Genomic DNA, 16,417 nt, shown 5'->3' on the forward strand with positions numbered 1-16,417 from the left:
ATATAATTTTTCCAGGAAATAGACATATTTTGAAACATTTAAACATTTAATTTTGTTTTAAAATTGTTTTTTACCTATAGAAATTATAAATGTAAAACAAATTTTAACTTCAATGTGCTCAAAATCTGATTTGATACTTAGAAAATAAAGTAAATGCAAACTTTATCTAAGATTAATCACAATTTTTGAAGTCAAATATTTATAAAAGTGCCCATATGAAAAAATATTTTTTGAATTTACTCCTAGTTTTTCCAAATATTCCAAGGCCATTGAAAGATTTATGCTGATTTTAGTATGAGGTTGCGAGAATGTATTGATTTTCGATATACTCCGAACAAATTATCCTTACTGAACACTTAAAAATAGTCAAGAAAACAAATCGATAATTCCCACATGATCAAAAATTCAATATTAAACTTTGAAAATGCCTCAAGAAAAAAACATTTAATATATAAATAATATATTAAATTGAAACAAGATAAGTGATCAAAACTTTCAATACCATTGCTTATTACTTGATAAATTAAGTGATCATTTGACAAAAACTTGCCTTCTCAAATCAACATAGTTAAATATTATTTTTTGACACTAAAATTAACAAAGAAAAAACAACAACTTCAATCTTACCTATTATGTGTATAAAATATATTGTGCATAATTTTATCGTACTACGCCAATTAGAGATTCACTAAGTCGTTATTACTTGCAATCGATGTTGGGTTATTAACAAGAAATTGCTCCGAAATTTATTAGTTTTCATACGCTGTATTAATTACTGGTTGTAATACGTCATCAAACATTGACAATTGAGGCAAAAGGGTAACGGATTGCAGATCTTCTTCTGTGCTTATCACTCTGTGAAGGAGGTCACAGACATTGTAAATTGCTCTCTTGAGCTTGTACGTAAGGTTGGAAGGCTGATTAACAGAAACGTGAGCCCCTTTAGGAAGACAGGAAGTGGAAGACTGAACAAGATTGCCATTGAAGACTTTTTGACGGGTGTGGCTTTTGAAATTAAAGACTGCCATTCAGGAGGTGATAAAAGAGGTTGTAAAAGCCTGATTGGATGTTATATCAACCATATCAACTTGAGCTTGTTATTAGGAAAACCTCGCCACTAACCTTGTGGTGCCCCTCATCATCGTACTGCTCGCCTATTGACAAATGAATACAGTGTTTCGTGGAGAGCAAGGCCTGCAAACTCCCTTCCCCCCTGTAATGTTGATTCTCTGAAGGCCTCCGTTGAGAAGGAGTGTCTATTATGTCCAATGACTACGTCATTAAGGTGTGCAAGGCCTTCCAGCCTGGACTAAAGACCATGGTGGCTGGAGAAAGAGTACATTTTGAGAAATAACTGTTGATATTATATGGTATAATTGAAATAAAAAAATACTCCTGGTTTTACTATCAAAAAATTGTCTGATACACACTATGCAATGTGTTTCTTATATCTATTTTTACTTACATCTACGAAAAAGTAATAATAGTTTAGTTTAAATCATTATCAAGGTTTGTTTGACTTTTAAAAGATAATCTATCCAAGATATTTTAGCTATTTGAATATCAACAGCATGCTGTTATTTTATTGAGTTTGTAGTAATATATTTAAATAGAAAGCCTTCAAAAGTATATTACTTACTTTAAACACTTAGATATAGGTATACTAAGTCTTACCTACTTAATACTACATTTGTGTCAATTTTTTGTACATTGAGAAGTTATATATGTATAAATCTTGAGACGTAATTGCGTTAGAAATATAGAATATTATTTTTATTTTTTCAATATATGATTGTATTAATTTAATTGGAGTTCAGTCTTAACATCGGCTTGACTCCAAGCAGATCAAGATTTCTAGAATTGCATGAATGGAAGAAGCCCCCAATTTTCAAATCTAAATGATATCCAACAATTTCACTTTCTTAAAATCCCTCAAGTATAGCCTTATGTAAGATGATTAGTATTTTGTTTAGGGAAATATGTACATGTTTGATGACAAGAGATGTCGATTTTAGTCTAAAAAGTAGACTATTATTAATGAGATGGCTGCAATTTGTTATTTTAAATCAGTTGCTAGAGTGCAAATATGTGGCATTATTGAAAATGCACGATTCTCACATTAATTGCCTAAGATTTGAGAAGCCTGTCATTATTTTAGGATACAAAACCAGTAAATTATATTATCGATTAATTTTTAAAAAGAATATTGACATAATATTAATTACTTTGAGACATTTGTATTTATTCAATATTTAGATTACTAATATTACATTTTAAAAAGTAATTTGAGATTTTTTCTGTGATTTGATATAACGAATGTCATTTCGATTTCAATCTATGGGTATTTATAAGTAAATTCCTATAACCCCAAATTCATTAAGTTAGTAAATATAGTGAATTGATTGAAGTATTAAGATGAAATGAATCACATAGTATCAAATGTGCTGTTTTGAAAGTGATTTTTATGCTCTTGTGCAATATAAATAGACATTTAACATTGATTCGGTCCTTTTCAACAAATATCTACAAATTTGTAATCCAATCCTGCTAAAAAATGTTTCATAGGGAAATTATGAACTAAATAGTCTTCAAAGATTATTTATTAAATCCTTTATAAAAACTAATTCCAATCATATAATCAATTTCTTGACTTTATGGGAAACTAGTTTTAAAAATATATTTTTTTAAATAATGTCTAATAATTTTTTTGTAAATTGACTTGCATTATAATTTATACTATATTTATTATAGTTGTCATAGTCGCTCTGGAATAAAAATCCTTGGTCTGGAAGAAACTTCTGAGGAATGGTCATCTCGTATAGATTTAAATACTAGAAATACAATTGCCACAGTCACTGTATTCCGTAAGAAAGATGCTGTGACGTTCCTTCACGAAGATGAACCCCAAAACTACACAAGTAATTATGAGGAATCTAATCAAACTGAGGACTATGGAGGAGTCTCTGGACCAGTAGAGCTATTTAATTGGTTGCTCTCTGTGGATGATCGGGACTTTGAGCTCTGGAATGCAGGGAAAATCACATGGGCTGTTGAGTATCAATATGCTGATGGATTCGCAGAGGGAGAAAATAATACGATGAGTGGTGAGAGCGATGGAGATTTCTCTTCTGAAGGCTCTTATCCTCTGTCTAGGAATGGTAAAAAGCTCAAAGCAAAGCTTCATGTACAGAAAGATGATGCGCAAGCTGTTTTGCCTATTGCAAAGGTTGGTTTATAAAATACATAATATATTATTTAACTACATATACGCAGCTTATTTACTATATATCTTGCCAACCAGTCAAGTAATCGGCTAAGTTTTTATGAATCCTAAATTCTTCCTCCTAGATTTAATATATTTTAAAAACTAAATGCATACCCTTAAATATCATATCTACGCCCCAGAAGGGCTTTACAATCAGTAGTCCCACAAAAAGTACGTGTCCTACAGTTTGAAAAGCTGTGCTTTATGCATATGTGAGAATTATTTGCAGGAAATAATGGCTGTTGATGTAAGTTTATTTTTATAAAAAGCAGAATCCAATTATTATATAATAATACAACTGTGTCAAAAGTCAAAACGAAGTTAGTTTGCATAGATGGGGAGAACCTGTCTTTTCGGGCAGTACTATATTAACTTGTCGGACAGAATAATTTGCCTGTTCCTGACGGTCGGAAAAGTGTTAATGTGAGGTCCTTCCCTGTTATATATATATTATTCAAAAGTTGTAGAAAAAAAAGATCAAAAGACGAAATATTGAACCTACAAAGGTTCTGAAAGGAATGCATAATGGCCCAAAAAAGTATCATCTGAGCTTCTTTATTAAAAATAATGGATGTATATATCTAGAGCATCTTTCGGATTGAAACATACTTTTCTATGAAAGATGATGGTCTTTAAAAGCAAGGACTCAGAAGCTCATATCACAATGCCCATAGGTCTGTGGAGAGTTTAATATTTTTTCTCTTTTCATTTTATCTTTCTTCTTTAAATTGCTGTGTGTAATAAATGTATTTGATTTCACACTTTTCTTTATTTTAAAATTGTACATGTTCTATGAATTTACAATTTATAGGTTAAGAATATAAGGGATCAATATCTAGAGCATCAGCATTTAAAAAATTTTAAGTAAGGGACTCTTCATGAAAAAAAAAAAAAAAATCATAGCCATGGTAAAAAATCAGAGGCTCAAATGTGTATGTTATCATTGTTGTATGTAGATCAAACTCTCCCCCGGCTCTCAATCATATTTATTCCTGGACAGTTCCAGTTAGAGCTATTGTTGCATACTATGCGATATGCATTACACAGGGACCAAATTCCAAACTAAAAAGGATAATAATTCATAACTGAGCTTGGGCTGGGTTTTAATTTGAGCAAGACGTGGAGTAAATGTGGGGGACTCATTTCTTTCTTTCCTTTTTCAAAATTTACATAGGAAAGGCCAACCTTTTTATGGTATTTTTTGATAAAGAGTTCATATTTTATTTAATGACATTTTTTCTTAAAAAAATTATTTTTTAGATATTTCATCATTTTATTCGAATGCATTTTTTTGGGACATAAATTTCAATTGTATTTTTTTTTCTTCTCAATAAATGTGAGTCCCATTGGAAGTACGGTACTCACTAGGACTGTAGTGGATGCAATGATATAAGGCTGACTATTATTCGAGTTTGATAGTCTTTGCTTTAAAGCATCGTATATCACAGAATGTGTCCAATAAACGCATGATCAAATTAAAAAATATATATTATCTGCGTATATATTTTAATAAGTAATATTATCTAAGAGTAGTTATAGACTACATCGTCTTACTTGAATATTATCATTTAAAGAGTTGTACTATTTTGCAACAAGATGGCGCTACTGTTTGTTGCTTTTTTTACTAACGAATATTAGTAAACAATGCCCATTCCCCATTATATGTAGAAAGTCTTTCATATTTTGACATTTGAAGTTTTCTTTTACTTAATTTTATTGGTACACTCTATTTAAGAGTAGATAGGTTTTTCTTTTTGTCTTAGATGCAACTTTGCCTCTACACGCATCTCTTAAATCGTAGTGCGAAAAAAATGTAATTAATTTGGGAAAAGTCTTTCAATTCTGCATTTTCTACATATTTTATTCTTACTTTTTTGTTTCTTAATATACCTATGTTAATGTGAATATTTGAGAAAAGTTAATAAAGAATATAAAATATACAAATTAAAAAGTATTACACATTTAGTATAGATATAACTACATGTTGATTGTGTTAACTCAAGTGTAAAAACGTTTATTGGCTTGAGTTAAATATTTGTATGGAGTGTACCAAATGTAACTAGTATAAACATATTTTTAAGTGGCAATCCAAATATGATATGAAATATTTGGAAGGTAGCATTTACAGTCACCTTGTGATTCTAATAGATCAATATATCAAGGGTGTAACTTTTTACTTGACTAATTGATAAATAGAGTCGTTCAAAATTTATTAAAAAAACAAAAATCAACATGACTATGTGTTATGAGTCTTGTTTACTTATATTAGTTTGTTTACAAAAAGATCGAGAGTCTTCCTTCAAAAATACATCAAAAACAGAGGGATCAGACATCAGCTGATGAAGTAATGTCGTCTCTAAAATGCGGCAGATTTTGTCAACGCACCCTGTATAACTCCTTCTATGATAACATTATTTAATATATTTATTAGGTGTACATTAAATTTAAAATTGAATTTGGGGAGCAGTAAAAATAAATAAAATTTCTTTATGTTGTGCCCCAAGCCACATCCTATCACACCACTTTTGTGGATCTATTTTTTTAGTTCACTCATTCCCCATAAAAAAATATATTGAGAAAGAGAGCAGTTACTCTGTTATGACTTTTCAATTCTCATTTCTTTCAATCTTTTTTAAAATCATTTTATAACAAGTTGGTGAACGAGGTAAAAAATAAACCCCCCAAAAATAAAAGATTTAATTACATCATCAACAGTTGAAGGGTTACAATAATTATGTCATGTAAATAGGGCGAAATAAACGGGGATATAAAATCCTACGCTCAAGCGGCCAAAACGATTGCCCCTCTTCTGATTATACCTCATGTAATCATCTAATTTGGTTACTTTCTGTACGTATAGGTGGAGCCCACTATATGCAAAAGTCACTGATCTTGCAAGATATTATGTATTCTCGTCAATCCATGGGTATTTTCTAATATTATAATCCAACATGTTACTAATTCAATTAGAATCTCTGTTTGTTTATTATTTAATTTATTTAAAATACTACAACGGTAAAAATTCGAACTACATAGTAATGCGCTGTACTTATATAATGATAATTAGTAAAAGTAATTAGTAAAAAAATATAATTCTCTGGCAAAAAAAACTCATTAATTTACCATATATCTACAATGCCTATGTATCATAGTATCATTTTAAATTGAATTAAAATATACAGTCGTATATATGAATAAATTAAGTATGATTTTTTGGCCAAATGTCACAATTCGCCCTTTGGCGAAATTAAATTCGCCCAATAGTCATGGAACTGTCAGGAACATACTTATAAGTATTCGGCGACAAATTGCAAATTCAAAGGAATAACATGCACTAACGTATGTTTTAATAGGAAATGAATAAATTTATCATTGATTTATGTATATATATATTTTTGAGAACCATTCATAAAAATTCAATGAAAAAAAGTTTCAAAATTCAATGATATTTAGGTATATACGGAGTTTTGATTTATGAACCGATTATTATTTCTTATTTTTGGTATTAATGATTACAAATAATTGGCCCACATTGATTGATTGCTTTCTTATATGATATTTCAGCACTCTGAGCTCATTAACCTTGCTGTACTTACTGGACATCAAATTTCAAAGCCTCTTAAGATATTCACGGTTACTGAGGCAGGCGAAATAGCCGATGTGACTCTCCGCTCATCTTGTGTCTCTACAGAAAACTCGGTTCTTAAGGTAAGGATTATAATTGATAAATAATATATGTATTATATCTAATCCCATTTCCTTCCAGGTGTCATCATCTTGTACGTCCGTATATGTAGATGGATCCGAGACTCGTGGAGCTCTTAATGCACAAATAAATGTTAAATATGGCAATTTAATGGGTACAACGCTTTTTACAATTTGGATGCCTGATATCCCACTAAAAATTGACTTATCAGATACTCGTTTATCACAAATCAAAGGCTGGAGAGTTCCTTCCTATAAAAAAGAAGATAATGAGTAAGTCACTAATTTAGTGTTTCTCAAAATCAATCAAAACCCTTTAAAAAATCATTGTTTATATTCTCTCTGTATTTCTTTGAATCATTTTCTGTGTCCCAAATTCCAAACTAATGTTTATTGTGCACTAAATATTTTTTGTTTTTTATAGCCTTTTGCCAGATTGAAAAAATATATATTATTTTTTATGGTCTGTCTATAATACAAACATACATATGTGTACCCATTAATCTATATGTGAAATCTTAACTTAAATTTCTCTAAATTCAATGCTAAAGAGATTCTATGTTATTACATATTTATTTCTTAGTAAATTATGGTGTGTAGACAATTCCGTGCAAATTGAATGAATAACTAATAATTTTTTTTTTTTTTAAATATTCAATTAAACCATTTTTGACAATATTGATTTCGTAGAAATGGTCGTCACTACTCCAGTACATAATAGCAAATGACTCAGAGGCGTCCGCAGGACCATTTAAAGTTTTTTTCAAAATAAAAAAAAGTGTATTGTTTTTGTAAACAACTTTGGATTTTGGATTTTTGTTTTAATAACTATGAATTTTTGAAAATAATTTTAAAAATTTCAATTTCTAGAACTTCTTTAAAAAAAATCCAAATAATAGGCCTTCCCGTTAGTATGTGAGCTGTGGATGATTTTTTTTCCAAAAATTAAAAATATACGGTTATTCACAAAAAAATTACATTTTCAAAAAAACATTTAAAATATATAATTTTTTTCAAAAAAAAAAATCATGTACAGTTCACAAAAAAATTAGATACTTGAAAAATAATTCAAAAATGTAATTTTAAATATTAAATTTGTTCGAAAAAAAATTTCAAATTCTCACAACAATTAAAAAAATAATTTCAAAAATCCACAGTAATTAAAAAATCATTCTTAAATCGACAGCTGTTCACACAAAATTAATTTTCTGGGAAAAAAAATCAAATATTAAATTTGTTTAAAAGAAAAATTCAAAAATCCACAGTAATTAAAAAATTCATTTCAAATATCCACAAAAATCCAAAAAATCATTTCAAAAATCCGAAAAATGGAAAAAAATATTTCAAAATCCCCAGCTGTTCACATAAAATTAAATTTTTTGGAAATAAATTTGAAATATTAAATTTTCTAGTAAAAATCAAAAATTACTTAATTTGGGGTGGGCCACAGCCCCTCAATCCCACGCCTGTGTACGCCCCTATAAATCTTCGTGTTTCACATAATAGTTATTACTTTTAGCGTTGAGACGGATTCAAGTTCAATATTTTACCGGTTTAATAACAAGACTGGTCCAAACCAAACTTCGTCCAGATTAGTTAAAATTATGACGGTCTTAAACCAGTTTAGAATTTCAATACTGAAACTCAACATTACTTACTTTATATTTAAATGTTTTCTCTTCAAAAATAAAAAATAATGATAACACCTTTGGAAAATAAAAACATCAATTCAGACAACAACTACAAAAAACCTCCCTCCTCCATAATTATATTTTTTCCATCTATGTGAATAATTATATGCAACAACTATAATTATTATTATAGTTGCATATAATAGTCAATGGGAGAAAAACTACTCTGCAAAAAACTCATTATGAAATGGAAAAACATTGAATTCAAGGATTTTTTTTTATTTTGAGATATCTATTTTTAATGCAAACAGTATTGAATTGTTTGAATATTTTCCACAACTATAAAACATACCTTTTTGTTGTTTGTTAGTGCGTTATTATTTAAATATTCGTCATCAATAATACTTGTATGGTGTTTTAATATATTTTCTTATTTCTTCACAGACGTAACAAGGGGAAACGATCAATAAAGAATAATGAAAAATCCTCTTCCGACTGGAGTAATGAGAAGAATGGACGAGGAAACAGAAGGACTTCGTCTGACAAATTGTCTTGTTCGTATGTACTCAACCATTTTAATAAAGTCTTAAAGCATTCATATCATAATCCATTCATTGAGTATAATTTGAATTGTACCAATGCATTGTTGTAAAATCTAGTAATTAAGTTTGATCACAGTTTCCTAAACCTTCGAAACTTTATACATTAGGATTTACATTTTGCGACAAAATATGTTGTGTTGTGTTGTCCCTTATTTACATATTTGGTCCAGTCTAGCTTTGGACCGGTTCTTACAACTGTGTACCCTTGAAATGTCCCTTGTAATTTCTTATTAATTCAAATAAGATATATCTGATATGTATTTAGAAACATTGCACATATCTTGCGAAAAATATCCTTGTTTTCGTTGTATTAAAAACCTATTAGATTTTATTTAGTCATACGTCAGGGCATCTGCAGAGGGTGGGCTGGAGGAGCTTTAGCCCCCTCCCCCGCCCATTTTTTTTTTTTTTTTTTGCCTTTTTACTAGATTTTTTCCCCTTTCATTTTAAATTACGTAGCAGAGCAATAAAAAATTATATCACCAAATATTTTTAGTATTAAAAAGAAAAAAAGAATAAATTTTATTATTATTTTGTTATTTTTTGTACAGACTTCGATATCAGCAGTCCACGGTTACTATATATGGAACATTTCTGGCTGAGGATTTAGACTCTGGACGGAAGGACTTTTACCCTTCAAGAGGATCTGAATTGGATATAACAGAGTTACTTATCTCTAGTGGAGTAGTTCGTATCGCGAAATCTAATATTGCTCTCCTAAGAAATAATATTATTCAAGGACTCTCTCCTGGAAAGACTTATGTTCACGTAAGGAAATATTTATAATTGTTTAATATATTGAAATGGTGTACGACCGCTTCTGGGGGTCATATACGATTTAAGCTTTCACCTTAATAACGAGTGATTGTACGATTAATTTATTTTTTCATTCTTAGCTTCAGAGCACTCTTTTATCCGCTCTTTTTATATCTTGCCGCTAAATTGAATACATTTGGTTTTCCTTGTAAAAAAATAAGCCGAAATTCACTAAAATTTATAAATATAATTTTAAAAAGAAACCAAAAAAATAACGTTTAAAAAAATAATTTATTTTTTTTAAATGTTGACCAATGCTGGTCAATATTTTTCCTCAGTTTTAAAAATCAAAATATAGCCAACTGTTGTTATTTTTAGCACTATTTATTAATACATAGAGCCAGTTTAGCTCAGCAGGGCCTTAGAGCAATGATAAATCCGTATAAACCATTTCTTTTTTTCCTTATTTAAAATTTGATATTTTTTCTCCTAATATTTTCACATATTTAGGAAATAAATTTAAAGTTTTCAACATCCATAAACATCCAATAACATAAGGATAAATTTATATGTTACTTTGTAGCTACGAATATTTCCAAATAGTATTTTTCCCCAAATATAATAGATTATTATTATAAGTTTGTCATTTTTGACTCGAGTTACTTATTACTCTTTTGCTCCGAGATAGGATATTAAACCTGTTGGTGCAAAAAAAAAAAAAAAAAAAAAAAAAAAAAAATAGAATATCTCTAGGAGCTCTAAAATTATAGAGTATATAAGTTCGTTTTGATGGATATAAATTTGGGTGAAGGTGGACTTCAATAAAAAGCTCATATCTAAGGAAAGCCTGATTTTAGTGCACTACCATTTGGTATTCATATGAATATGAGATTTGAAATATAAATCATTCAATACGGTGATGTTTGGGGGACTTTTATTGTTAAATTGACTAGTTATGGGATGATTCCTAAAAAAAAAAAAAAAAGATTCCTATCCAATTCTAGTGAAAATTATCCATGTTCATTCCGATTCATATTTTTTAAATAATAGTTATATTTAAAAAAATTAAATTTCAAATATGATATTTTTTTAAAGAAAAGTATCAAATACACAATTAAATATTTCAAAAAATTTCAAAAATCTACAACTGTGACAAAAATAAATTTTTTGATAAAAAAAATTTCAAATATTACATTTTTTGAACAAAAAGTTTAAAATTAAATTTTTTTGTGAAACATTTTAAAAATAGTTATTCACAGAAAATTAAGTTTTTTTTGAAAAGTCAACTTAAATTTAAAATATTACATTTTTTATAATGTGTTTATAAAATATTAAATTTTGTAGTAAAAAGTTAAAATTCTTTAATTTTTTATTTATTTTTTTTTTTTTGGGTGGGGTATTTTTTTAATAACTTCGAAAAGTAATAATTAGTTAAATACTAGTAATAAATAAGAATCAGAATCGCCAATTGAACATTAATTTTCCTGATTTTGATTCCAAAAAAACACCCAATTCCGATTAATCGTCCCATCACTAAAATTGACGTTCCATGTTTAATATCATAAGGGCCAGACCAAAAGAGTAACAAGTACTTAGAGTCAAAAATAAGATATTTATTATAATTATTGATTATATTCGACAAATACTATGTATGCTTCATTAATTTATCAAAAAAAAGTCAAAACATCACAAAATTGAATGTTTTATATTTTTTTTGTATCTGACTTGCTTAAAAAATTGACAGACTATAAATTGTGTCAAAAGTTTTAAAAAAAATCAATCTTTTATCATTTATGTCTATTTTAATTGGTGATGAAAATTACTCCTATACTTATATTCATTTCAGGTCATGTCTCCTATATCTGGTAAAGAAATAGGTAAAGCTGAATTTAGAGTTGCGAAAAATAGAGAATCAATTGTGGGCATGAATATCCGTATATTATCGGGTCTCAAATTGAGTATACATGCAGATCAGAGTCATCGTCGTAGAGGGAAATATAGTCTTCAAACCGCCTATTCTAAAGTTCTTTCATCCAAGTATCAAGTAAGATACTTTTTTAAATTATTATATAATGTGTTTAAGTTATTCCATACTTCAATTCTGTTTATTTTACTTTGCAGGAAGGTTTAGTGGATGTAAGCTTATTATTCTCTGATGAAACTGTTGTTCCACTCAGCGATATTGATATAAACCAATACCATCTCTCTGTCAAATCCCTGGATCCCCGTACTGTTGCCTTTGCACCTCTCAAGGGTGGCAAATATCCCAGAATAATTGCTGTTGGCTCAGGACGTGGAAAATTATTAAGAGTATCTGTTGAGCTCCCAAAAACATGTTTAAATAATGCACATCAATCTTTAACCTCCAAAGATACTGAAGTTATTATAAAGATTAAAAGTCCGCAAAAAAAAATCCTTACTAATTACTAAATCTCGACATCCCGATGATCGACGAGCTCCAATCAAAACCTTTTTTGAGGACCATGCTACACTAGTGGCTCATAAGAAGTCTGTAGACATGGGGGATCTAGGAGATATGATTCAAGATGAAGAGATTAGTCAGGCACATTTAGAATCTAGTCAAAGACATCGTAACGGTGGAGGATATTTACATTCGTATCGTTCCCATCCTTCCTTATCTCATCCACGTCATTATATTGACTATACACATTTAACTCCTCTAGAAGTGGGTTTATATGTGCTATTAGCAGTATTTTGCGCCACAATTGCTATTTTTGTTGCATCATGCTTTGTGTATGCATCTCGACATCGTAAAGTGGAATATCCAATGAACACTAGTACAACAGCAACAAGAAGTATTAAGTCTCATCAATCAGTTCAGAATGCACATGATTGGGTATGGCTTGGAAAGTCTAGTTCAATGGATGATAAGTCTGTTCAATCCAACTTATCTAGTCATCCTCCTCATCCAGATGTCTTAAGACAGCAAAGAAGATATCGTCAAAGAGCTTCATATATGGGCTCTGAAGTTAACATTATTCCCAATCCAAGAACGGAAGAATTCGAACTCAGTGTTAGTGATCCAAATACTCCTATTATGCCCAGTAATTCACATCTTAATAATAGTGAAAACACTGGAGGATCTGCTCCTGCAATTCCACCCCATCAAAATCTTCGTGGAGCTGTCAAGAAGAATACAAATCCCTTTTTATATGATGAAGAAGAGCTTGAAAGAGAGTATTTGATTCATAAATCAAATGAGAAAGAAAGGGGATATCATCCATTTTGTGAAGTCTATGACACTGTTGAGGGTAGCAAGAGCGGTTGCATCTCTCAATTTCATCCAGGGACATTTGATGGGAAAACTTTTAAACAAGAAGAAATTCAGTTGCCGGGGGAGTCATTACGGAGTTCTCAAATGATTGATTCTTCAACTTATACTAAGAAATCGTCATCCATTCATCCAGAGGGTATGATCCTCCCTGTGGGTTTCCCCATCTTTTCTCAAGATGATGAAAATGTTTCTTCATCATCCTCCTGGGACGAAGAAGAAGAACAGGAGGAGGATGAAGTTGAGGAAGAAGAAACCATTCAACCACCATTGAGACAGTCACCTGCTTCAGCTCTTCCACCCCTCACTGAAAATGATTTCATAATTCGGCCTGAAGATATTCAAAGGCCACGAGGTGAATATATCCCTTTGAACCCTGACATAGAGAAACCTAGTCCTCCTCGAAAGGGATCTGCTATACCAAATCATATGGGGACATATACTATTAAAAAACGAGCTAATGTCATCGGTAATCCCATGTTTCCGAACGAATCCAGAAGTGATACCTCTGATGATGAAAAACTCGATGAGGAGGTTGAGGAAGAAGAAGTAGACATTGTTCCTGAGGAAGAAAATGCCTCGGAACTTGTCACAAATGAAGATGTGACAGAGGATGTGGGCATGGACTACGATCAACTTATGTCTTACTTTGAGAGTCTTAAAGAATCCACTGCTTAGATCATTGGAGGATCATCTTCTTTTCTTTGTTTTCAACATACCTACCCATAAAATTATAGACTTTGTTGTTGTTGAGGTTAAACGTTGATATGTATCCTTCCTTGTTTTCTTTTGGTTGTTTGTTTTAAAGATAGGGTCATGGTATATCCATCAGAGCAGTTTTCCCAAGTTTTACTTACCAACGAACATTGTACCACAAATCCTTATGTGGTTGAATGACTACATCCTACGCTACATATGTTCGTAGGTAAATATCTACATAATTAATATATCATTTGAAATTCGAGTCAATGCATTTACCAAGTATGTCATTTCTAAAATCAAAATTGTCAATCAACAACAAATCAAGTTACCGAAAAATGCTTTGATCCCCTGATCCTGTTCTACCTATTTGTTTATAAATAACCATATTTATTATTTCTCTACGCTTATTACCCCTTTATTGATATCCCAGCCCATATTTTTTGTCATTGCCACCAAAATATCGTATCTTTTGGGAAGTGTAAGGATTACTTGCAAGTTTTAATTTTTTTTTGTCAGAGTATTATTATTATAATTATGTATCAATAACCATATTTGTTGCTGTTTAAGTGATACTCTATTTTTTCAGCTTAATTTCATTTAAACAACTTTTTAGTTTCCTTTAACCATGTTTATTCAACTATAATTATTCTAGTCCCTATTCTTGGTATTATTACTATTATCATACCAACATAATATATTCCCTATATTGTACTATTTAAAATATATACATATATAAGAATTTACGAATTATATAATATACCTAAAATCTACGATTTATGTTGTATATGGTTACAATTTATGAGCAGCAAAATTACTATTTTGATTCGAGTAAAACAAATGTATACCAAAAAATATATTTTAAATGAAAAAATGTTTTAAAATTTGTGAATATGTATTGTTATTCTATTATTACTGAAAATAAAACATTTTTCAAACATTGGATATAAAAGAAAGTATAAAATAATTTATATACATATGTGGTAGAAATGGGTTGATGTCAAAATATTTTCCCATTCGATATTTGACACAAATATTTAGATGTACTCGTATCCTTGTAAGCAATTCTGTTTTGTTTTTTCATTCTCACAATTGTTTGGTTTCGTTTAACCGACAGATTCATATCCTAAGGATACAATATTGAAAGAAAATCATAACTACATATTTATTAGTAGCTTTTCAGTGACAAGTCTTTTATTAGGCTCTGGAATTGAATCATTTTTGAGTTGTAATAACCAAAGTTCCCAGGTGGGGTTAAGTCAAATCAGGTACATGTAAAACTAAAACTTAGAAATTAGCTACAATAAACGGGTAAAAAATCAGCTAAATATATTCAATGTTTTATAACTGGGGTAGGTTAATTATATAAGACCCTTAATATATCAAATTTCAGCAGGACAATTGAGGCTGCTCCTAGAAAAAAATGTATTTGGTCAACAATATTGAACAGTTTTCTGGTTATTAGCTAAATGATATTTTTTCCTGCTGTACAATTCAGAAATCAGTTCGTTATAGTCGAAAATCAACTAGTCTGGCAACATTGGTAATAAATCAATAACATGTTGCTCATTCATCTTGTTGTTCGCCCTTGTTCTTTAATGATTTACTAGATCGTGAGACACAAATATATTCCTCTCTTGTCACAGCTGATTGCAGCTGAGTTAATGAAACGTCATGAGCATCATTCTTTCTCTCCTCATAAACAATCTTCAAATTTTCAGGATTACCATGTTGATTTTCCGTTTCTTTTTTTTTTAACATGCCCATTCTACATTGGATTTTCATCTTTGATCATAACAAATTTAAACTATCCCAATTTCTAAGGATTTTATCAGATACTTATTCAATACCGGATATTTTGTCTTATCTATTGATTTACCCATTTTGATCCTATATAAGAGCCCACGCATAAACGTACCGGAGCTCTTATATAAGGTACTTTACTTCCTATTTTAAACCCGACATTACATATACTAGGTGATTAAATAAAACAAGTTTTTAACCACCCGGTATATGTGTTCAAATTACATAAAAATCAACACAGTTAAATACAAATCAGTTTTATTGTCGATAAAATCAAAAAAGTTATTATTTTTTATACATTTTTTATGCAACCAACAGACATCAAGGATTATCAAGAAGGAAATGCCTGTGAGCCTAATTTTGTTTCAGAAATTCCCTGATTATCTCCTTCATCTTATTAGCCTCAATAATGTTAGTCATATTGGTCTCACGTTCAATGTTTGAAATTGCAAACTGCTGTGAGACGATCTTCATTGAATTTGCTTCTCAGGTATGTTTTTATACGCCGAAGGACTGAGAATGATGGTTCTGCTGAACAAAAAGTTGTTCGTATAGAGGCAAGAATATTTGTTGCTGCCTTCTACGAAGGAAGAATATTTCTAATGCCGTCATCATGCACGCATTTGACAAGTTTGTCCGTAGAAGTAAGGACATCTTCCCTTAC

The 16,417-nt window shown here is 30.0% G+C and overlaps 1 protein-coding gene across 1 annotated transcript in view; it reads left to right on the plus strand.

The window, feature by feature from the left end:
• The window catches only part of dtn (transmembrane protein 132C dtn), an 87,152-nt gene extending 72,260 nt beyond the window's left edge, over positions 1 to 14,892 (plus strand). Inside the window, 8 exon segments of the mRNA XM_040722899.2 lie at positions 2,752 to 3,226; positions 6,830 to 6,973; positions 7,032 to 7,243; positions 9,046 to 9,159; positions 9,755 to 9,971; positions 11,806 to 12,003; positions 12,081 to 12,387; positions 12,389 to 14,892. Coding sequence (XP_040578833.2) covers positions 2,752 to 3,226; positions 6,830 to 6,973; positions 7,032 to 7,243; positions 9,046 to 9,159; positions 9,755 to 9,971; positions 11,806 to 12,003; positions 12,081 to 12,387; positions 12,389 to 13,929 — 3,208 coding nt within the window. The 3' untranslated portion in view covers positions 13,930 to 14,892.
• Positions 14,893 to 16,417: the final 1,525 nt, after the last annotated feature.

The sequence above is a fragment of the Lepeophtheirus salmonis genome, chromosome 13 (assembly GCF_016086655.4).
Source record: "Lepeophtheirus salmonis chromosome 13, UVic_Lsal_1.4, whole genome shotgun sequence".
Lineage (NCBI taxonomy): Eukaryota > Metazoa > Arthropoda > Copepoda > Siphonostomatoida > Caligidae > Lepeophtheirus > Lepeophtheirus salmonis.